The sequence below is a fragment of the Colletotrichum graminicola genome, assembly GCF_000149035.1.
Source record: "Colletotrichum graminicola M1.001 genomic scaffold supercont1.30, whole genome shotgun sequence".
In the NCBI taxonomy this organism is placed as follows: domain Eukaryota; kingdom Fungi; phylum Ascomycota; class Sordariomycetes; order Glomerellales; family Glomerellaceae; genus Colletotrichum; species Colletotrichum graminicola.
In genome coordinates this window covers 291898-314517 of record NW_007361034.1, presented here as the reverse complement: position 1 = coordinate 314517, position 22620 = coordinate 291898, and the positions used below count along the sequence as shown (strand labels likewise).

The 22620-nt window shown below is 57.1% G+C and overlaps 6 protein-coding genes across 6 annotated transcripts; 3 read left to right on the top strand and 3 right to left on the bottom strand.

Annotated features, from left to right (window-relative positions):
* Window positions 1–5542: 5542 nt before the first annotated feature.
* GLRG_07359 (uncharacterized protein) lies at window positions 5543–5881 on the top strand (the record flags this gene model as incomplete). Its single annotated transcript, XM_008098044.1, has 1 exon — window positions 5543–5881. One exon carries the CDS (start codon window positions 5543–5545, stop codon window positions 5879–5881), a length of 339 nt encoding a protein of 112 aa, XP_008096235.1.
* Window positions 5882–9528: 3647 nt separating this feature from the next.
* On the top strand, window positions 9529–10596 carry GLRG_07358 (myb-like DNA-binding domain-containing protein; the record flags this gene model as incomplete). Its single annotated transcript, XM_008098043.1, has 2 exons — window positions 9529–9758; window positions 9867–10596. The coding sequence occupies 2 exons, from the start codon at window positions 9529–9531 to the stop codon at window positions 10594–10596; spliced, it is 960 nt and encodes a 319-aa protein (XP_008096234.1).
* A 1985-nt stretch (window positions 10597–12581) lies between these two features.
* Window positions 12582–13217, bottom strand: GLRG_07357 (uncharacterized protein; the record flags this gene model as incomplete). The annotated part of the gene is made up of 1 exon (XM_008098042.1): window positions 12582–13217. The coding sequence occupies one exon, from the start codon at window positions 13215–13217 to the stop codon at window positions 12582–12584; it is 636 nt and encodes a 211-aa protein (XP_008096233.1).
* Window positions 13218–15687: 2470 nt separating this feature from the next.
* On the bottom strand, window positions 15688–16949 carry GLRG_07356 (oxidoreductase family protein; the record flags this gene model as incomplete). The annotated part of the gene is made up of 2 exons (XM_008098041.1): window positions 15688–16802; window positions 16895–16949. The coding sequence occupies 2 exons, from the start codon at window positions 16947–16949 to the stop codon at window positions 15688–15690; spliced, it is 1170 nt and encodes a 389-aa protein (XP_008096232.1).
* Window positions 16950–17788: 839 nt separating this feature from the next.
* GLRG_07355 (aldo/keto reductase) lies at window positions 17789–18706 on the top strand (the record flags this gene model as incomplete). The annotated part of the gene is made up of 1 exon (XM_008098040.1): window positions 17789–18706. One exon carries the CDS (start codon window positions 17789–17791, stop codon window positions 18704–18706), a length of 918 nt encoding a protein of 305 aa, XP_008096231.1.
* A 469-nt stretch (window positions 18707–19175) lies between these two features.
* On the bottom strand, window positions 19176–21753 carry GLRG_07354 (uncharacterized protein; the record flags this gene model as incomplete). Its single annotated transcript, XM_008098039.1, has 5 exons — window positions 19176–19263; window positions 19350–20194; window positions 20250–20431; window positions 20480–21560; window positions 21652–21753. 5 exons carry the CDS (start codon window positions 21751–21753, stop codon window positions 19176–19178), a joined length of 2298 nt encoding a protein of 765 aa, XP_008096230.1.
* Window positions 21754–22620: the final 867 nt, after the last annotated feature.

Sequence of the window (22620 nt, the reverse complement as noted above, 5' to 3'; positions counted from 1 at the left end):
CATCATCAGCCCTGGCCACGCACTCCCAGGCAGGCAGGCCGGCCCAACGGCCATGACAGTTCGGCCCTCCTAGCAACATGGAGGCGGCAAGTTTGAACCAAATCTCACGGGTGTGAACCACGAGACGGCAAGATCGAAACATGCCCAACCGGGTATCTCCAGTCTTGGCCACAAAAACTTTGGGGCGAAAATAAGAATCTTGCTTTGTGAAATTGTCGCACAAAGTAGGTGCAGCCGTCCGAGGCCGCTTCAGACAAGTTTAACCTTGGACTGGTGGGAACAATGCCATTGATCATGATTGGCGAGTCCCCGCTTCCACTCCTCAATTACGGGAACCGTTTGGTCGGGAAGCACAGCATGCCAACAGCGGCATCGATGCAGCCAAACGCCAGATTTCGCGCATGCAAACCTCCGTCTCATCCCCTCCGCTCCGGTCTGACCCACGGTCCAATCGTCATCCACCGGAAAGAACACCACGTTGGCCAGTATCGCGCGGCAAACGAGTTTGGTGCATGCTGCTGCTGGGGAAAGCCAAGTGCTAGTGTCGTCGTCGTCGTTGTCGTCGTCGCCGCCGGACAGAGACATACCACGGACATGGAGATGCACAATGGGCGGTCCCTCCCTCTCGATTATTCATTGTGTGCGTGCGTAGGCAAGACGCTGACACCGACACGACAGCAGCGAGGGAAACGGTGCATACCGGTATTCGCCCATCCATGATTGGGAGTCTTCAAAGTGAACTGCAGGGCCACCAACCACCACGAGGATCTGGCACCTGATATGACGGACAACGCAAACGGATAGGATGAAACATCCATCGTAATGTTCGTTGCAGAACCATGATAGCCCACCCACACCTCCATTTCATGCTCCGATGTGGCTGTTATGCGTCAGCTGCGGCAGGCATGGGGGACTGTCGCTCGCGCACCCGCCAACAGGTCATAGCGAGCAGCCTGTTCGCCCTTCAACTCGAGATGGACAAGCTCACTGACGCGAGGTGCTTCATTTTCTGGAACAATCCTTGCCCTTTCTTCTGCGAATGTGGGAGTGGGTCGTGATTGTTTCTGCGCCACTGTCACAAATTACGTTCCGAGTCCAAACTCGACAAGAACCCAATATATGGTCGATGTTATATTTCTGGACAGCTTACAGAATACCCGAAAGCGTTGTGGGGGTTGCTAACGACCATCTAGTTAGTCACCAGCTCCCACGAATAGGTACCAGCCAAGGCACACGCGGCATTGCAATGCTGCCTCTGGGGGGGCGATGTATGCCAGACTGAGGAGCCGCCAGCAACAAACCACGGCACCAGATCTATCCTTGCTACCCGATCCGTCAGTGGGTTACCGCTATGCCCAAGAAAGATGCGGTTCTGCAATGCTGGCTCCCGTTCACCGCCACGTTGGGTTTTCTTTGTGTGACCGACAATTGGGTTGTTCTGTTGGAGTGGCACGGATTCGAATGCTCTCACCCTTTGGAGACGGGAGGCAACGCTAGCGCTAGAAGCACGAGGAAGCAAAGCGGAGAAGATGTTGTTCTAGGTAATCCAGCCCAGTCTCTAGCAGACTGGCCCCAGAGGTTCAAGGAAGGAGTGCACGTATCAAACGAGCAGTTATTCTGCCCTTGGAATTGGCCAAGCTCGGACAAACGCTGACCAATCTGGCGATTGACGATGTCGTATACCTAGCTAGTCGACACGGATATGTACGCAGCGCTACCCGCCCATTGTTTTTTTTTTTTTTTTTGGAGCAAAGAGACGTAGGACCCATCCGTCCCTCATGGCAGATGGCTTCATGACGTCGGCGTCAGTCATGGCGCGGGAACAAGTGGTGAGGCAGCTCCGGAACAGGGGTTGGGATTTGGACGGGTGCATAGCCAGCACAGCGCTTTCGGGGTATAACAGGCTCAGCTAAGACGGCCGGAAGACCTACCGACAGGGAAGATGGAAGCACCTTTGGCCGTTATCACCCTTGCCCCTTGTTTCCAATGTATTGCCGGACGGACGACCATGGCAGGTACTGACAAGTGCCGTGCTACGTCGTTCGGAACCGTGACTCGTCCTGGCGACGGTAACGACACGAGAGAGCGGTGCAAGGTCGGGTTCCCCTGAGACGGCCTCGCGCATGGGCAAGGCAAGCGACGCAGGGCCGCGCGCTCGCGCTCCAAAGCTAGGCAGCAAATGGATGAGGCGGCTGCGAATCACGTCGAGAGGCATTTGATAGGCTCTCGATTCCCAAGGGATTGTCAGCGTGGGAGTCGGCATACATGCGCTTCAGCTCACTTGACCTGCTGAGCTGTCGTGGAAGAAGGCGGGCGGTTGTGTTACATTGCCGCCGGGCCGGCGGCGGGCAGGCAGGCAGGCAGGCAGGCAGGCAGGCAGGCAGGCAGGCAGGCAATGACGAGCTGGATGGATCCCAGGCGCGTCGCAAACCGGGGGAGGAACAAAGATGAGAATGGGATTGTGAGGGCGAGATTTGACCCAGGATCTGATCTGCAACCATGGGGCGGGTTCGGGTCGTTGATTGACGTGGATGCAAACGGCTACAAGAGACGGATGATGACATGGGCACATAGCAGCATCGCTTTCTTGTCATGTTGCCTCAGCGAGGAGGGAGGAAGAGAGAGTTCGGACAAGGACATACAATGCATATTAACAAACAGGACAATGGCCGGACCGACGGGCATTGGGGGCCAGTGGCATCTGGGCCATGTTCTCGGCCATGTTTCGGTGGAAGATTGGTTCCAGGACCCGACTTTTGTGGGCTGCTCCGCAGCGTGCCTATAGGTAGGTACACCATACTCGGTAGGTAGGTTACCTATGTAGCATAGCGCCCCGGTCCTGGTTCCTTGGTTGAGCAGCAGCAGCAACAGCAACAGCGTGTCGAGCCCCCCCCCCCCCCTCTTCCCTGTCCGGCCCCCTTCCTCCGGCAGACAGCCGTATGTATGTCATCTACCGAACGATGCCGGTTGGGGAGAATTCAGGGTCGCTTGAGGTTCAAGGCCACCCTGCCGTTTAAGGCAAGGAGGCAGCAACCGTGGCCGGGGGGCTCTGGACAAAGTCCCCGAGGGAGGGCGAGATGCTCTCAACCTCTCCTCTTTTGGGGGGAAAAAGTCAATGCCACATCTAAGCGGCGGTGAGGTGTCTTAGTCATGTAGGCACATGGTATATGTAATAGGCCTTGCCTCGGGCATGAAATGAAGGATGGACGGGTGGATGGATGGATGGATGGATGGGTGATTAGCTTGTAAGTGGTGTTTGATAATGGCATCGCTAGGCCGCTGCAGAACACGAGGTTTTTTTTTTTTTTTTTTTTTTCCAACGCATCTTGACTTTGGGGCCCCAAGACACTGCCCGGTGACGGACACGTCGACACGTCGACACGTCTTCGCCTTTTTTCTCTTTCCGACAGATTGGATACCTGCAGTCATTTTAGCATAGGCCTAACTAAGTTGCTAGGCGAGCTGGCTAACGATAGCGCCGGGGTTGCCTTTCTCTCCCCGTCTTTGTTACGCAGCAAGCCGGCTAGGTAGGTACGATGACACATTGCGCTGCAACGGTCCCCCCTTCCCTTCCCTTAGATTGCTAGTCTACGAAACAATGGCCCTGGGGTTGCTACGTAGGTATGTAGACAGGTTGCCGGATACCTACCAAGGTACAGTGACATGTAATAAGTCTGGGCTCACCTATTCGAGGTGGCACATTACATGTCGCTGTAGGTAGGTAGTAGCAGTAGGTAGTATTATTAGTAGTAGTAGTATTAGTAGTAGTAGTAGTAGTAGTAGTAGTAGTAGTAGTAGTATCAGTAGTAGTAGTAGTAGTAGTAGTAGTAATAGTAGTAGTAGTGTAGGGTATCTTTGAGAGATGGATGGATGGTACGTACACAAAGGCGTGAGCGCAAATTATCGCCTAGGTGCGCTTTTGTGGTGTAGGTACTCGGTTCACGGCCCTCGTCTGTCTCGGGCTGCCCCCCCTTCCTTCCCCCTTTCCTCCACCTGGTCAATGGAATCTCGGAAAGAGGCGGTCGCGGAGAGAACGAACGGCTTAGCACACACACAATCGCCTTACGAGGCCGTCCGGCGCAAAGGAACATGCGGGAGAAGCAAGGAACCGCTGGCCCAAGGGATGAGAGACATGCGAGAGGCGAGACTGGGCGCCTGCTTTCGGCGTGCGCTACGCAGTTGGAGGTACATGCCTAGCTACGTACCTGGGGTCTTGTAGGCAGGCAGGCAGGCAGGCAGGCAGGCAGGCAGGCAGGCAGTCGGTGGTGCCTGCAGTCATTAGGCTTCTGGCACGGTACGTACCCAGACGGTGGGGGGTTGGGAAAGGAAGGTTACAACCCGGGCAACAGCAACAGACGCGGACGCATTCTCTCCTTCCCGGTTCCTCTTTGTCGGTTTGGTAGTGTACTTACTTGTATGTGGTGGAATTGCTCACGCGCAGTAAAGAGGCAGCCGCTACCGGTAACCTACGAAGTATCCTACCCTACCCTAGGTACCCTACCACCTACCTATACGTGTGCAGTGTAGTGTAGTTCGGAGATTGGGCGGAGCGACGTATGAGAAAAGAAACGTCGGATGGGAATCTTATCCTTACCTTTACGTACCTACCCAGGTAATATACGAAGTACCTACCGGCCGCTACATAGGTAGGTAGGTACCTAGGTGAGGGAAAGATATGATAATGGGTACTCAGCAGAGGGTGACTGGCAGGCTGGTAGCATCAACATCCTCATCATCATCATCATCAATTGACATCACATCATTCATCATCCATCTCCTTCTCTCCTCACAGGCCCATCTATTGACAACCAGCTCTCGCATCTTCTCTCAACACTCTTCAACACAAGTCCTGGATGCCGGATGCCGGATGCTGTTCCCATTTGCTCCGCGTTTTCTTCTTCTTCTTTTTTTTCGGGTTTTTTTTTTTTTTTCGATTGAATCTGTCCGTGTACTAAGGTACAGATACAAACCATGTCATCTCTTCTTGTACACGCCGCCTAATCCTCCTCAAATGGAATGCTACATACGGAGTATAGACTTATTATTACTTCTATTCCATGCTCTCGGCCATTAGTCGCCCCCTTCCCCTCCCTCATGTACATACGGCCCCATCGTCATGTCAGGCACCGATGCCGTGGAAGCTGGCCGGCCCGGTTCACGCCCCCCCCCCCCCCCCCCCCCCCCCCGACGAGGCAACAGATGATGGCCAGGACAAACAGCAAACAGCAGCCCAAGCCCAAGCCCGAGCCCAAACCGCCGTCTGTGGCTTGACCACAAGACGAACGGCGACAATGACAACGTCTTGTGGTCGCCTCGTCTACCCTATGTGTGCGCCGGTGCGTCGTGGCTACCAGCATGGATGGATGGCGTCCGGTGCAGCCAGAAGGGTGAGCCCCTCCAAAGAGAACAACAACCACCGCAAATGGAGATCCGGTGATGCTACTGCCAGGCGGGAAAAGGGCTGCCGGAACGCCGCTAGCCAGCAAAGCAGCGAGCAAGCATACCCCAAGTTTGCATGGCAATCATGGTTCATGGCAATTTGATGCAGCCAAACCACCGTCCCCCTCAGAAGTTACTTCCCTGGTCCTGGGAGGCTGGCTTTTCTGGACGGACGCTGCAAGCTGCGCTGCCCTGCGCTGCGTTGTGCGGTGCTGCATATCTGACCGCCAGTTCATCATCAGACCAAAGGACCGAGCCGAGAACACCGTCAGCATCGGCGAGGCAAGACAAGGCGAGGCAACGACCGGTGAGCAGGACCGGCAAGGGAGGGAGACAGACAGACCGACCACAACACGAGACAAGACAGACTCTTCTTTGTGAGGGGCTGTGGCTCCTTCCTGGTCCTGGTTCCGAGGTCATGGGCATGTCCATGGAAAAATAACTGCTCTGGCATGAAGTGCATTGATCAAACGTTTCCCAACCCAACCCAGCAGTACCCCGTCTCTGCGGCTAGTCAACCGCCCTCGACGACTCGTTCGGCAGTGGCGCATGGCCGTCTGTCGTTGTTGGTTGTCCGGCCTCGTCGAGACAAGCCTCATCCTACGCCCATTGTGTCGACCGCACAGACATCGGGTCTCAATGCGATTCTCCTTTTGCTTTGCACTCTCTCCCGCTGCTCTCTCCCAGCTCGCCTTCTCTTGATCCCCTTCCACACTGCTCTGCTCTACTCTGCTCAGCTCAGCTCCCCAAGCCGAACCTCACCGCCGACTTGTCATTGGCAGTAGTCCTAGCCACGGAAGGGAGCCGCGCAAGACATGACGAGACATGCGCATGCAGTCTGGTTGCTTGATCGAGCAGTGCCCCATTGAACCCGTTAGGATCGGGTGAAGGCATAAGCACAATCTGTGTTAGCAAACTGCCACGAGAGACACACAGGTACCTGGAGGTGGACATGCGCACTCAAGAAAAAAAAAGCCCCCTCAGAGTGAAGAAGAGCGGGAGAAAAAAATCAAGAGCAAAAAGGCCAAGCATCGGAATCCTCGCTCTCGTGGTCCCTCCTAACCCCCCCTTCTTCTTTCGGCCGACCTATCCTTTTCAACTTGACTTCTTCCGTCGGTCTTCCTGTCTCCGACTCATCGGGCGTTTCTAAACTTCTTGCTTTCTCGGTGCTCGACTATGCACGCCGTCATACTTTCGCATTTGACTTCTACGGGCGCGTGCTGTAATCCAGAACGCCAGCCAACCACGGGACCATCAGTACGAAGCTACCCGCTGCCTCCGGATCCATGAGAAGCAGCACCCGTCAGGCGTAAGCGGCATCTAACAACCACACGACTTGCCGACATGCGCATGTCTAAAGTTCGCTCTCGACTCTTCACTGCATCAGCAACGGCAGGTTTCAGACTTGGGCTCCACGGCACCCGTAGTGTGTAGTGTGTGTATGTGTGTATGTGTGTGTGTGTGTGTGTGTGTAGTGTGTGTAGTGTGTGTGTGTGTGTGTGTGTGATGTGTGTGTACACACCATGCGGGTTTCGTGACAAACTGTTGCCCACCACATCCCCCCCTCCTCCTCCTCTTCACGCCTGGCTGTCTTGCCCTAAGCACGCGCTCACTCTCTCCGTCAGGGACCCTAGGATTACGGGCCATGCACACTCTTGACGACGTCGTTCAAACTTTCCGCCCTTCCGAACCGGGTTCCTACCATGCGAGGGAGCTGTGACCATGTGTGGCTATCATACACGGACACGAACCTATCCTTATCACCCGCCTTGTATTGCCTCCTCTTCCCTGTATCCCCTCTGTAGGGAAAAAGCTGTCATCCAGCTCATTTTCCACATTCGTTCGGGTTTTGACACCGCATTGAATGTGCCGGGCCAGGCATACCACGGGTTGTCGATGGTCTTTCTGCTTGAACCGGGACGGCGATGCATGAATGCGTGGCCATGCCTTTTTAGCATCACCCAGCCCCGGGTAGCGGCCTCTCGACGCCGCACTCAAATTCCAACGACTGCTGACATCTTTGTTACCCATTCTCCTCTCCCGGGCGTCCCTAGGCATGTCCAGGACCCCTCCTTACCTGGAGCTGCGGTCTACTACACTAGGGTGTCGACACGCTAAACTGGGCAGCTTGCTGAATAGGGGGGGGGGGGGGGGAGGGGTGCGATAGGAAAAAGAAAGCATGGCAGCCACCCGGTGTCTGTGTGTTGTGCCGCGGGAAGGGGGGCGTGTGTCTTTCAAACATGTGCTCAACTGGCCAATCCATGTCGGTTCCCAAACTATGCCTGGGTAAAGCAGTCCTTCATGGGCCTTATTCGACCACCACCTCCGCCGCATCGCATTCTTCAATGAGGGCAGGGCAACAGACGACGGACTGTCCCAGGCAAGGCAAGGGACAGGCGGCGGCACCAACAAGATCCCATCATCTGCCACTGGTCATCCCCTCCCTATATGCAAGCTTGACATATACGCTCTGCCCTATTACTTACTACGTTCACTACCGTCCACTCTGGTACTGCCATTCTGCCTGCCTGAGAAAGAGAGTGCCAAAAAAACGAAGGAGGAAAAAAAAAGGCCACACACACACACACACACCCGCACACACGCTCCCCCTCCCCATCCACACCCTCTCGCTCTTCGCACACATGTACACTTTTCCCATCCGTACTCCGTATTCAAATCGCCTATACGTCTTAGTCGTCTTCGTCTCTCTCTCTCTCTCTCTCTCTCTCTCTCTCCCCCCCCCCTTCTCCACAACCGCGGTGGCTCTCCATCACTGCTGCTGGGCTCGTCGCTATAGTGCTGATTCTGGGATTCTTCTCACACACCCATGACACGCCCCTCCCTGGCCTTCGACCCAAAGTCTCCTCTTGTTTCTTATTCGATGACTTTCCTCTCCTCAGTTTAAGAGTAGGTACTTTGGGCTTGGTTGTCACTTTGTTAATCAGACCCCAGTTTCCGTCCCCCCACCTCCTCCTCCACCTCTTCAACCCATCACCGTCCCTCCAACTGCGACTTTCTTTGGTCCATTTTAATTCTTTTTCTCTTCCATTCACAAACTGCATCACCGCAAGTTCCCGACCTGGACCGGCCTGTACCTTGCTTCGTTGGCCTCTACCGACTCTCAGTGGGAGAACGATGACTCTGGCAAAGCCTCGCTTTCTGATGAAGACTTCCAGCACCCTGCTCTGACTGACGTATACTTCCCGCCGCCGCTATCCTCTCTGCTCCGCCCTACCTGCCGCTTACCTGCTTCAACACCGAGCGAGCGAGCAAGCAAGCCCGATTGTCCATCGTTGCTCACCGGCCTCTTGGACTGGCCCAATCATGTTGATGACTTCTTTCAAAACACCACCTACGCCGCCATCTTGATCTACATTCGGATCCTTTTCTTCCTCTTTTCAGATCTTCCTCCCTCCCCATCCCTCTACCCTACTCACCAGGATTATACGGAACGAACCTTTTTGTTTTTCGTTTCGGGGTTCTTTTCTGTTGCCAAACTTGCCAACATTGAGATCAACGTCGCCTGTTATTCAGGGGAGCATATTCACACAAAAGAAACCTTTGCCCCCCCCCTTTGCGTTTAGCAGCTGGCCCGTTATCACCAAACCTTCCGCCGACGTCGTCGACCCCGTGCTCCGTCTTAGCCCGCACCCGCCGCCTTCCCCGCAAGCCGATTTCCTAGGCCCCCTTTACCTACAAAGACAAAACAGTAATCCGGACGAGCATCGAAACGACGGTCCCAGTTGCAAACTTTGGGACACATAATCGACCATCAGCTACTTTCCTCCTTTACAGCTGCCCGTTCCGGGTGGTGCCACGCAAACCGAAAAGCTGGCGCGCGTCTATCGCGCCCATGACACAAGACCGTATCCAACTTACCTAGGCGGCAAAACCGTCACCGTGGATATCGCGTCTCTCTTGAAGGCTCCTGACTCAGATGAGTCCTCCACCGCTCCGCCCCAGCATACCCGATCCTCCTCAGACCCGTCCACGACCGCAACCACGGCGACCACGGCGCCTGTCAGCGGGCTACCTCCGTATGGCCCGCCACCCATAGCGCCGGGCCTAGTTGCGAGCGGCAAACGTGCCATGCCGCCGCACGTAGCGGAGTCTCCGGCCAAAAAGCAGAGCAAGTGGTCGCCGGAGGAAGATGCCTTGATCATCGAACTTCGGGGGAGCGGGATGAAGTGGGAAGACATTTCGAAACGTCTTCCGGGACGAAGCGCCATCAGTTGCCGGCTTCACTACCAGAACTACCTCGAGAGGCGGAGTGAGTGGGACGAGGAGCGGAAAAACAAGCTCGCGCGGCTTTACGAAAGGTACGATCCGGAACGCAGCAGCAGCAGCAGCAGCAGCGATCGTCCGAGACAGCTGCAATCCCCCCCATGCCCCGCCGTCGCGAAGAAGGGAACTAACGCGTGAGTCAGGTTCAAGCCGGAGATGTGGGCAAAGGTTGCGGAAGAGATGGCCGTTCCTTGGCGAGCCGCCGAGGCCATGCACTGGCAGCTTGGCGAAGCCGACATGGCTCGACGGGCCGGTGTTGTGCCGTTTTCTCTGACGGCCGTCAACGTCGACCAACCGGGTGCCGGTCACCGACACTCGCCTTCCCGCGGCCACATGCACTCACAGTCACAGGGCAGCCTGCCCCGGGACATTGGCGGTCCTTCCCCGCGATACGGCCGACCGCCACCGCCACCGCCACCGCCGGGCATATCGCCGATCCCCGGCGGACGAGCCCTCGCCGCCCGACGCGAAAGCATTACCGGAAGGCCGCCGCCGCCGCCGCCAATGGGGCCAGACCCGAACGAAATGGCGAGCATGACGCAAAGCGGCCCCGGGCTAGCACCGATCCAGGGGCTCCCGCCGAGCCGAAGCTCCGGGATGCTTCCGGGGGTGGCCGAACTGACGACAGGCATGAGCCCGTACAGCACCCCGGCCTACGCGCTGGGAGGCATGCCCACGGCGAGCCCCGTACCCAGCGCCAGAGCGAGCCCGGGACCGCTACTCCCCGCCCTCCACTACCCGGCGCCCCACGAGCCTCCCGGGGCCAAGCGACGAGCGAGCCCGGGCACGGAGATGATGGGCTCGAGGGAGACGAGCCGGCGACGGCACATGGACCCCCGGCAGGAGGAGATGGATCGGCGGCGTATTGCATGACTTTAGAGCAGAGATTACGGGCGAACGTAGGAAAGGGAGGGGCGCGGGGCCGGGGGGCGGCGAACTCGGAGTTGGGAACAAAAACTTCTTTGTGTGTGTGAGGGGAAACGCACGTGTCACATTTTTTTTTATCCCCCTTACTGAGGTTTTTTTTTTTCATGACGAGCATGGGGAATTTCCCGAGGATTCGTTTCTTTTCTTTTCATCGTCAGACGTGTTTGTCCAAGGAGAAGGACCAGGGGTAGGGGGTGCGGCGCACGACACGAAAACAGGAGCACCAGCATGTTGCATCAGGACCGGAGCAAGATTTTTTCGTCTCGAGTATTTTCCCTTGCCTTTTTTTTTTCATCTACGACATCGTTACCACATATGGCGGGGGGAGGGGCGGAGGGCGGAGGGAAAGGGGAGAAGGTTCCTCCGTGCTGGATCGGCCTTCTATCCTCCACGCCTTCTTTCCTCTGCCCCCCTTCCATCTGTCCTCTTCTTCTTCGTTTCATTTTACTTTTACCTGGTCTCCTCCTTTCTTCTCTTCTTTCTCTCTCTCCCTCCCCCTCCCTTTGGGGATTCCACGTTGTGTGTTGGCAGGCGGCAGCGGCGGATGGGTTGGTGTGTGACGTGTGCACGTGTGGAGAGAGAGAGAGAGAGAGAGAGAGAGAGAGAGAGAGAGAGAGAGATGGAGAGACGGAAAGCAAAAATGAGGATCCTTGTTGCCGTCGGGCTTCCACGGTACCCCGGCAGATGGGGGCAGGAGACGGGAGGAGGAAAGGACACACGAGAGGTGGGAAACGCGGAGGAGAAGAGGGCTCATGGTGGTGTGTGTACGTGTGTTTTTATGCGTGCGGTGTTGGCTTCATCTGTATGTATTGTTTCTCGGGTAGGGGGGACCGCCGGTCAAGGCGAGGGGGGCGGAAAGAAGCGAAGAGCAAGACGGGCGGAACATGTCACTTTGACCAAGAGATGGGAAACGCTCATGATAGAATTTCAGGTCCCTTTTAGAACGCCCTCCCTTTCCCCCCTCTCCCCTCCCTCTCGTCAACCCCCCCCGCGCGACCTCATGCCCGAAAACACTCTTGAGCGCTACTATGTCAGACCTGATCGCATTAACACCATACCAGCAATCAGAAACCCGCTGCATTTCCGGTGTACCGTAAAGGGGGTCATGGGACCAGCTGGACCGCGGCCCTTGAGTGCCGAATGTAAGGACGAGTTAAGCTGCGCAGAAAGCAGGACTCATGGACGATCTTAAATCACCGAATTAGTCTGCGAATGAATATTAGTGTCAAGATATGGATAGAGCTGGACTTATGGCCGGTACAAGTGCCGCACTGGCGAAAACCATGCCAGTTCCACTTCCCCGGTCAGTTGTCGTCCGCCCCGTCCTGCTGTCACCCATTCAATAATAATGCTATTTTTCGGCTGACCGGTGTTTTTTCTTCCAATTCCAAGTACACGGAGTGTTTGATTCTACAGGGCGATATGGCCTGCGATCGTGGAGAGCGCCTCCGCCCCAGTTACCCCTGAGACCACCATTTAATATAGCACCCTACGAACGCTATTCCAGGTTATGCTAAGGATATAAGTCCCTGCTTGAGGACGTCCACTGCCGTACGACCTTAGGGAATATATATTCCTCTGACAATAAGCAACCGGTATCGATGCTTCCCGCTCTTATACTGCGCCTGCGCTGTGAGGGTCAGAATGGTCTCATGTAAACTGAGAACGAGAATGCCAAGCCTGATCGGCCAACAACTGCTGGTCCAGGTGTAAACAAAGAATTTACTTTTACAGGTATGGGGGTTACTAGAAGCTCCAGGGCGACGACCTAGGCCTATTTTGCCTGGTCCTCTAATAACGAGAGAGAATACCGGGACATTCGCTTTGCTGGCCCGTGTGCGTGCACACGACGTCACATTCAATCTGAAATGAGACGGTTACACCAACGTGCGAAAGCCCAACGTCCGGCTGTTATCCGAACCCCGTCCATCCTAATTTTGTGTCGAATGGTTGTTCGGCGCCCGGGTCGCCGCCGACGCAGACTCGGACGTCGCGGCGGCGCCCTCCTTGGTCTCGTTCTTGCTGTTCTTGTCCGTGTTCTTCTTCTTTTTGCTGTTGTTGTTGTTGCTGTTGCCAGTGCCGCCGGCTTCAAAGTGCGGCGGCTGGTAGCTCCGCGCCAGTGAGACCAGGTTCGCGCTCCGGTCCGAGGCGATGATGTAGAGGGCCGGGTTGACGCCGATGTACTTGCCGTTGCCGCAGCCGGCGTCGAGGCCGACGGACCCGGGAGGCAGCGAGAGCAGGAAGGATGCGACGAGGGGCCACGGCTTGTAGCGGGTGGAGGAGAAGTGCGGGGCGATGGCCTCGTAGACGGTGTGGACATGACGGGACTCGTAGGCGTCCGCGTCGTCGTCTGCTGCTGCATCTTTTTCTTTTCCTTGAACTCCCTCGGCTGGTTGCTGGCGGGATGCTGCGTCCGTCGACGGCTGGGAGATGACAGCGTCATTTCCGCGGTTGGACGAGACGGAGGAGTCGCCGAGGACGGAAGGAGGCTCCGGCGAACGGGGATCGACAGCGGCGGGCACGGCCGGCTGGCCGGCGCCGAGTTGGGGGCCGGGCGAGACACCCATGGGCTGCGCTAGGCTAGCAAAGTTGGGCTCGCGCCGCAGCAGCAGCAGCAGGTTTCCCTTTTCGGAGCTGTTCCCCCCTCCCTTGCAGCTATAGCTACTGGCCGAAAGCTTCCCCCCTCTAATTTGCCTGCCGAGAAGAGGCTGACAGGTTTAGGGGCCGGGAAAAGGGGGAAAGAGGGAGGGTTACCTCGAGGCCCCTGACCGGCGGTCCCGTTAAGCTTGATATGTAAATGTTGAGACGTTTGGAAAGCTAGAACGAGAATGGAGCGCGAGGTTGGATGGATGTCTGTGTGTCTTGAGTCTGACTCTTGCCTCGGGTTTGCAGGTAGGTAGGTAGGTAGGTTACAACTGGTCACACACACGCCCCCCCCTTTTCTCCTGTTGCGATGCAAGAGAGTAGTTTGTGGGGGTGCAAAGATGAAATGAACGAGCGGGAGACCCCGAGAGCCGTCGGCGAGGCTCGTGCGCTGCAGACGTCAGTGACTCAGGTCGGTCGGTCGGTCGGGCGGTGTGGTTGTAGGAGGCAGAAAAAATAAGGCGCTTAGGATAGCAGCCGACGGAGAATTGACAGAGCCCCGCCAATTTGCACCGCTGGAGGCCTTGCTTGGCCTTTGGGGTGAAAAAAAAAAGAAAAACACCCCCGGACGAATCGGGCAAGTTGAAGCTGGGTGATATTAGAGAGGAGTGAAGTGGGCCCCTCATTCTGCTCGAGAAGCTGTCTACGGAGTATGAATACATACGGAGTACGGATACTACTCACCATGTCCTGTATGTAGTATCACGGTGTGCCATGGTAACGCTGGTGGCCTCTAACGGAGACGCGTTCCGGGGGGCCTTGTCTAGCTAGCTCGGGACGGCTCCGAATATGCTGCTGCTGTTGCTGCTCTAGGTAGTGTCCTTCACTCCTATGCGGGCCCTGCTGAGCACTCCCACATTCCTGTCTCTTTGTCTTTTTTTCATCGGCAAATAGAGGACAGGCGGCAGTTGGGGTACATCATGCCCCCTTCCCTCATCCCCTGCAAGTCAAAGCAGCGACCACACAGTTCGCGACGCTTAACCCCCTTAACAGCACCCGCCGTCGTTCGTCGCGCATTAATCACCGGCGTAGCACCAGAGTGGACGAACCTCGGTCATGGTCGATCCGTGGGGTTCACCAATGTTTGTTCCTGTCTCATGTTGTCTCCGAGGGCGCGATATAGATGTGGAGGAGAGGGGGGGTGAGGGGGGGAGTGTATGCAGAGAGAGAGAGAGAGAGAGAGAGAGCATCAAGGACGAGGGCAGCATTCCAGCCTGGCGCGCAAACGAGATTTGGAATTCCGGGGGCTCGGTACGAACGGATGGAGATCATCCTTGAATGATATCTTGCGTGATTGTCTCCAAAGGGGGGGGGGGGGGGGGGTCCCGAGTCCTTCTTTCGGCCCGTTCGCACCCCCGTTCATCCCCTGTCTGCTCGACCTCTCGGCCCGCCAGGCTTGCTAGCTTAGGAAATAAAGAAGTGGAGGGGAGGGGAGAAAAACTCACAATTCTGTGCAGAATCGTTGGACTGAGCATGGTGACGCCGAAAAGGAGTAGTCGCGCATATGGTTGCTTCGTTTGGTGAGCCGCGGGAGGGGGTGGCCTTGCAGCCCATTAGTCACGTCGACATTTGTTCCGGACGCCTTGCCCCTTTACGGATGACATGCCCTTTGGCGACGTCAGGTTCAGGTAAGGCACCATCGGCCCCCCGTCTGCTTGGTACCAATACCGTGTAGTTTTGATCTCCGATTGGCAAGAGAAACCGCCCGGGGGGCTGGTCGTGGTATGTGTGTGTGGGTGTGTGTGTGTGTGTGTGTGCGCCGTGGAATTATGCTGCAGATGCTTGTGCAAGTATAAACCTACGAAAAAAAAGAAAAGAAAAGAAAGCTCGGCACGCATTCAATCCACGGCCAAAGAATCGAGGCATTGCGCATGCGTCCATGTTTGTCAGAAATGCCCGCTCCCCGTGTGGCGGCGCCTGACTGGAATTCTCCAAAGGACATCGATCGAGTCCGTTTGGCAGAGCACGCACGCATAAGGAAGGTACACCCGCGCACTTGGGGAGGGGGGTGCGAGTAGATCAAACCGTAGACTGGGGACCGGCCTCTCTCTCCAGGTGTCAGCCACCCGAAACCTGTGCTTGCACAAAAGGAGAAGAGACATTGGGGGCCGGGGCGTGAAACGGTCGCGGTCCGTAAATCGCTTAGTTCATTGGGCTCGCGGCACATCGCCGTCCCGTCCCGATCCGCGGCGGTCTCGGGGCGGCGATATATGGTACCGAGAAGTGGGGTCCTGGTGCCGTACCGCCTATCTATCTTCATCTACCTTAAGGCCGGGTCTGCATTTGACGTGTCTCTTTTCCTCGCGGCCCATGTGGTCTGATACTATTTTTTTTTAAAAAAAATTCTTTCTTCCAGTCTCTAATATTGCTTACCATCTACCAGAGCATCCCAGCTCAAGCGTTTCCCAGGTTCAACGGGCTCTTGGCGTCAAACTTGTGCGTGGTGATGAGCTCGGGGTAGTGGATGCCGCCTTGCTTGATCGTGCTGTCCATCACCTCCATGATTACAAGACTCTCCGATAGCGGCAGCGAGGCGCTTTCCAGCTTGCCGTCGCGCAAGCAGCGCGCGCACTCGTCGGCCTCCCAGAACATGCCGTGACCCCACTCACGGGCCTCGTCCTCGGGGATTGGGCACTCGACAACCTCGACCTCCTTGACGCCCTTCTTGATCACCTTGTACGACAGCGGGCGGTAAGCCGGGTGGGCGACTTGTATCTCGCCCTTGGAGCCCTGGATGCGGATCGCCGGGGCGGTGCTCCCCTTGCCGTCGGGTGCCGTGTCGACGCGCAGCGAGGTTGTGGCGATGCCCGTCTGCTGGTTTTTGGGGAAGTTGAGGATCATGGTGGTGGTCTCGTCGACGCCGGTCACAGGATACTTCTGCACTGAGGCTAGGACCTCGGGCGACTCATTCTCGGCCTGCAGGTGGTACAGCGTCTGGAACAGCCACGTCAGGGAGTAGACACCCAGGTCGAGGAGCGCGCCGCCGGCGAGCTCGGGGTTCACCATTCGGTGCGAGTCCGGGAACGACAGCTTGTCGGAGCCCTCGGCGCAGCTGTTGAAGGACAAGTCTGCGGTGGTGCGGTAGACCTTGCCGATGGCACCGGTGGAGATGAGCTCGCGCACCTTGATGCTGAGGGGGAAGTAGCGGGTCCAGACAGCCTCCATGAAGAAGAGCTTCTTGGCGCGGGCCGTCTCGACGAGGACGCGGGTCTGCTCAGCGGTGACGGTCAGGGCTTTCTCACAGAGGACGTGTTTGCCGGCGTCGAGGGCGAGCATGGCGTTCTGGAAGTGGTGCGAATGCGGCGTGGCGACGTAGACGATGTCGACGTTGGGGTCGCGGACGAGCTCGGCGTAGGAGCCGTAGACGGTCGTGTCGGCCGGGGCATCAATCTTTTTGACAAAGTCGTGCGCTCTTTGGGAGTCGCGAGAGGAGGAGACGGCGGCGATACGGTGGGCAACGTCAGTCACGTCGCGCGAGGCCGGGTTGGTGAGGAGGTCCTTGCAAAAGGCTATTAGGGATCAGCAAGAGTGTGCGACTTGAAAGGTAAGGGAGCTGCGGCATTGGACGGAGCTGTCGTCGGCGAAGAAAGGAGAATCTCACTCTCGGCGATCCCGCCGGTGGCCATGATGCCCCAGTTGACTGTGTACGGCGCCATCTCGAAAGTCGAGTTTAGAGGGGTGGTGAGGTGCGTGTGGTGTGGTCCGGTCTTTTGAAGCGGGAAAATCGTCCGACAGAGAAAGGCCAATAATTAGGTATGAGAAGGCGAGCGATCAAAGACTCAAGTTCAAGTGCCTTGAGAAAGAGTAGAAAGCAGATGGATGGGAAAAACAGATGCGAGTTGGCGAGGGTGTCGTTTCCCTTTTCAACCACTCATCGATCGATTATCGCCCCCCTCCACTTCAGCAACCCTCGGAGGGAGCTGCTGCGGGGTACCAGAACGGCTTGCGACTGCCGACGAGGAACATGCGGCGGCGAACAGACACGGTCCCGTCGGCAAGCTTCCAGCGATCGGGTAAATCAAAGAATGCTTGGCTGTAACGCTTCACCCATCACCCATCACCCTCCCGTCACTGAGAGCTGAGCAATTGTAGGTAGTGCGGGGTGGGGGTCGTCGTGGGTGGGAAGATCGGACCGTTTACCCCGCGGCGGGGCTTTCTCTTATCGCCGATAAGACAGACGTCATCGAAGAAGCTTCAGTGCATCGATGCCTTTGAGGGGTGTGTGACGACCTATTTTGCAGGCCATGGAAGCTAATTACCTGGCGATGAGAAAACTTGTAGGTTTATGAGATTGATTGACAACCTAGACACACCCATGATTGATTTTGTCGGCCGATTGACGCTTTGAATTCGCATTCCTTCAGGCGTCACGGCCGCTCTTTGAGCCTCATTGCCATTGCCCGGATAACCTCATCGACGTCGCGTTATCCCCAATCACCCACACCTCGACATTTGATACCTGTAATCAGAATAAAAACACTCTAGCCTGCCAGCCATGACTAACACCGTCGCTCCGATACCGCGCCTGATCTACGGCACCGCCTGGAAAAAGTCCCAGACCGCGCCCCTCGTCGCCTCCGCCCTGTCCGCCGGCTTCCGCGCCCTCGACACCGCCGCATCCCACCACTACTCTGAAGAAGGAGTCGGCGCCGGGCTCCGCGCCTGGCTCGCCCAGAACCCGACACACGGCGTCCCCCGCTCGGCGCTCTACATCCAGACCAAGTTCTCCCCCTCGCCCTCGGCGCTGCCCATCCCGGACCAGGTCCACGCCTCCGTCGCCTCGTCCCTCAACAACCTCTCCGTTCCCGGCAACCTCTTCGCCCGGGAGGAGGCGCCCGCCGCAGCCAAGGACGAAGACGGCGGCGGCGGCGGCTTCTACCTCGATTGCGTCCTCCTCCACGCCCCCTACCCCTCCTACGCCGACACCCTCCTCGCCTGGCGCGCCCTGGAGTCCTACGTCCCGTCCCGCATCCGCACCCTCGGCATCTCCAACGTCCATCTCGACGAGCTGCGCGCCCTCTGCGCCGACGCCGCCGTCAAGCCCGTCGTCGTCCAGAACCGCCTGAACCCCAAGGAGGCCTACAACACCCCCGTCCGCGTCTTCTGCCGCGAGAGGGGCATCAACTTCCAGTCCTTCTGGACGCTGACGGCGAACCCACCGCTGGTGAGGGGCGAGGCTGTCGCCAGGGTTGCCGAGGGCGCCGGAGTGAGCAACGAGGTCGCCATGTACGCGCTCGTGCTGGGGCTGAGGGGGGTGAGCGTGCTGGACGGGACCACGAACGAGGCCCGCATGAAGGAGGACCTCGAGGGCGTCGAGAAGGTGGCCGCCTGGGCCGAGGGCCATGGCGCAGGGGTTTGGGAACGGAGCCTGGCGGCGTTCAAATCCGTCCTCGGGGACCCGGAGGGGGCCTGATCAAGCAGGAAGGGCACACAGCCACAAATAACAATGTACGATATAGAATACCCGGTGAAATTATAGTCAGGCGGAGAAACAGTATCCGCATGTACCCAACGAAACGCTCAAGAAATGCACTCTGTCATGGGTATTTCACAATCCATCGCAAGATCCCTCCCTGGAGCCTGGCTGGGGCCCCCCCCCCCCCCCCCCCCCCCCTCGCTACATCTCCCCCTTCTCCTCGCAAAACATGACCTGTTCGGTGCTTGTGTGTTTGCTAGTCCCATATTCCAAGAAATCTACACGGACGAAAACAAGACTCGCTGTGGTATCTTAAAATCCCAACAAAGAAAAGAAAAAAGCACGAGCCGAGGTGGCCATCGTATCGTTCCCGACACCGCCTGTTCCTTTTTTAAACTTTATCTATTCATCATCATAACCAGAGGAAAGGAAAGAGAAGAAAATCGTTTTGATCGTGCAATTGTCATCAGTCGTCCGCGTTGTATTCCTGGTCGTCCACAAGGATCACAACCGTCAGTGTTGCAGCGTACGCCTCGCGGATAGCGCATGCCATGCTATTCAACGTTAGCCAAGAAAGTCCTGCTACTCGGAAAAATGACATGCAGGCACAAAATGAACACCCTGCCTCCGAGTGACTCACCAGGTCTTTCGAATATCTGCAACCACGGCGCTCAGCCCCCAGTGCGAACACCAGGCGCGAGCCAGGACCTCATTGTCTCTGACTCCGAACGCCTCCACCACCAACACCTGCTCCTCGTCAATCTGATCCTGGCTACTCGTGGTGTGCGGGCCTGCATTGGAGCTCGTCCTGGAGGTTCGCGCGCTTGGAGACTGCCCGTATAGTCCGCCCCAGTCCTTGATGTTCATAACCTCGTCTGCCTTGACGGTCTGGAAAATGTAATCGAAGAAGAGCGGGTGCGGGCCGTCCGAGCAAGGCCACGCCGAGATGAAGGAAACGTCGTAGGTCAAATGCATAGGCCACGAGACCCCGTCGACGGCGAACTGGACAGTTGCGTCGAATGTCTTCGGCACCGGTGGTGGCTCCTGAAAGTGGACGGGGACTGCCCTGAAGCTGAGCAGCTCGATGCGCACCGTATCGACTATGTCGTCTGCGTCCGGCGCCACGAGCTTGTACTCCTTGACAGGAAACACTTCCGCCGGAGGTCCAAGGGGATCGGATCGCTCGCTCATCGATTGGACATCCTCTGGTGTCATGCGCTGGCGAGGGCGGCGGGACCGGATGCGGGCGATTTGAGACCGCCCGAGGTCCGTGGTCGGACGGGCTGGTCCGACCCAGCCTGCCAGGGACCGACATGTAGGCGCAAGTACCTTTCCGACGATGGAGGCGGCAGTCCAGTAGGTGTAACTGTTCCTGTACTGAAACCCGCAATGGGGATGGAGGTGCGTCATCATGGCGAGCGAGTCGGTAGCCTTGTCCGGATCAATGTCGATGAGAGTGTTCATGATAAGGAACGGGAACGTGGGCTTTTCAGCGTTAGTCGAGTCGGAGCACCGGCCGGGAACGGATATAATAACCTACCCCGGGTAGCACGAGGCCGCTAAAGAAGGCCAAGGCATCGGAGCTGATGATGTCGAGAGACGCCTCCATGTCCATCTGCTTCATCTTGTCGAGAGCTTGGCCCAGGTTCGGCCATTTCATCATCTGGGCAAAGCGCCGCAGCATCTTGATCTGCCGCTTTTTGAGTCTGAAGCGTAGGTTGACTGCGACGCACGTTAGCCTTGCTTCTCGAGCAGGTTCCGCTCACTTACTCTGCTCCACTGTCTTGCCATAGCCCTCGATCCTCACGTGTTCCCGCCAACGTCTCGCGAGCGCAAGATCCCATTGGATGGTGGGCGGCAGCTGAGGCAGCAACTTCTCCTTGGCCCATTCGCCATGCAGCCGTGAGTTGATACGCAAATCCAGCTCCATGCTGAGCACAAGTTGGTGGCAGAACTTGATGTACTGATGTTGGCTTGCACGGCCCGGGTCGAAAATAAAGCGAGTGACGACTTGGTTCTTGAGGTTCGTGAAGTCAATCCAGTCCGGCCGAGACAAGACCATGATCAGATCGGTGATCTGCTTCTCGAGTCCCTTGTGCGGGTTCATCAGCTTGTCGGGGTCGCGGAGAAAGCGGCGGTATAAGCTTTTGTACATCCACTCGGTGTCGTCGTCCTCGAGGCCAGACTCCAACTCTTTCAGGCGCTCGAAAATACGGGCCAGATCAACCTCTCGGGCCGCCACGCCGGAATCTCTCAGGGCGATAGTGGGCGGCACAATGCTAGATAGAGAAGCCCACTGATTCAACGTGATGGTGCCCGGCTGCTGTCCGTAGAAGAAGGCAAAGCTCGGCTGCTCGAGAGTCTCCCAGGGATAGATGGCCGCACCACCGCCCTGCATACGGAGGGTCATCAGCTGGGTCATGGAGTCGTGCAGGTTGGCCACGTCGGACTCGTCGGTTTGGTTTCCCGCCGAGGTGGTGTACAGGGCGTAATAGTGATCCGACGCGTGCGGGACCGGACGCTTGTGTCCCTTGTGAGCGGGGACACCGCGAGAGACGAGCTCCATGGCATGGCCGAGAGTGAGCTCTTCCTGGCTGGACATTCCGGGCGGCGGCCATTCTGTCAGCGGTCCCGATTCGAAGAGACCCCCGTGGGGATGTGCGCGGCCCTTCCCCTTGGCTCGGGCGGGGTCCGGCCTTCTAGGCCGCCGGCGGGAGCGACGGTAATCCGGGTGATCGGGGTGGCCGTTCGGAGACTCGGCTGGTCTCGGGGACTTGCGCATGTCGGCGACGGAGTGACGTCTGCGCGGGGCGACATCTCCGTCACTCGCTCTGCGCGATTCCGGGTTTTCCTGTAACCCAGAGTCAGTACGAAAGCCGTCAAGGCATGGGGCGCGCATGTCTGTCTCCACGACAGCTTAGTGCTTGAAAGGCTCGCCATACCAGTCTCCCTTTCTTCACGAGGCTCCTGTTCCGGAAGATGCTGCCCCAGAAGCTCTTCTTCTCGCTGCGACCCTCCCTGCCTCCTTCTTTGACGTCGGCCATAGCTCATGAATGAATTACTGGTGACGGTGCTCGAAGGCGGGGTGTTGCCCGCTCAGAGCGAGTTGTTGCGATGCGGGCGGGATAAAAACAAACAAGCAAACTGTTTGTTGGGTTGAACGGGGCCCGGGCGAGAAAGGGCGCGAGTGAACTCGTCAGTCGGGTGGCTGCGCACCATGGGCGCGCGTCACGGGGAATGCGCCTGTCGCAGGTGGAGCGATACGTTCAGCATCGGCCCAATGTCGTCCGGTAGTGTGAGGCTGTCAGTGGTTGTAGGTTATTTCGCAACTATGGTAGCGTTTGAGGCATTACCTCGACCACGAAGCCTTAGAATAGCGAAGAGAGGCCGCCGGATCAAAGGGCTGTTGTTGTTGTTGTTGTTGTTGTTGTTGTTGTTGTTGTTGTTGTTGATGATGCTGTTGACGTTGTAGTTGGCGTGGTAGGTCGGGGGATTAAACGGATGTCTGTGTGGCGGACGTCTGTGAGATGATGCCAAGGAGATCAAGAATGCATCTCAAGTTGAAGGCGGTGGCGACAAGCTCACTCACGGTCGTAGGCGCAGCAGGCTTCCCCTGATTCAACAACGAATAAGAAGAAGAAGAAAGTCAAAAAGATGGGAGCAACGCTTGTCCAGTGGTGGCGCTTAGTCGAATTCGAGATGGTGGTGGTTCACGTGTCGGGCAAAGCATAATATGACGAGGTGAGTCCGGGAGAGAGTTTTTTTGGGTTTAGGCGGGTGAGAGTGAGAATGAGAGTGAGAGTGAAGAGCAAGAGAGTGGTGGGTGGTGGACACTAAAGATAGTAGTAGTAGTAGTAGTAGTAGTAGTAGTAGTAATTAGGAGGCCACTAGATAGGAAGGCACATTGACTG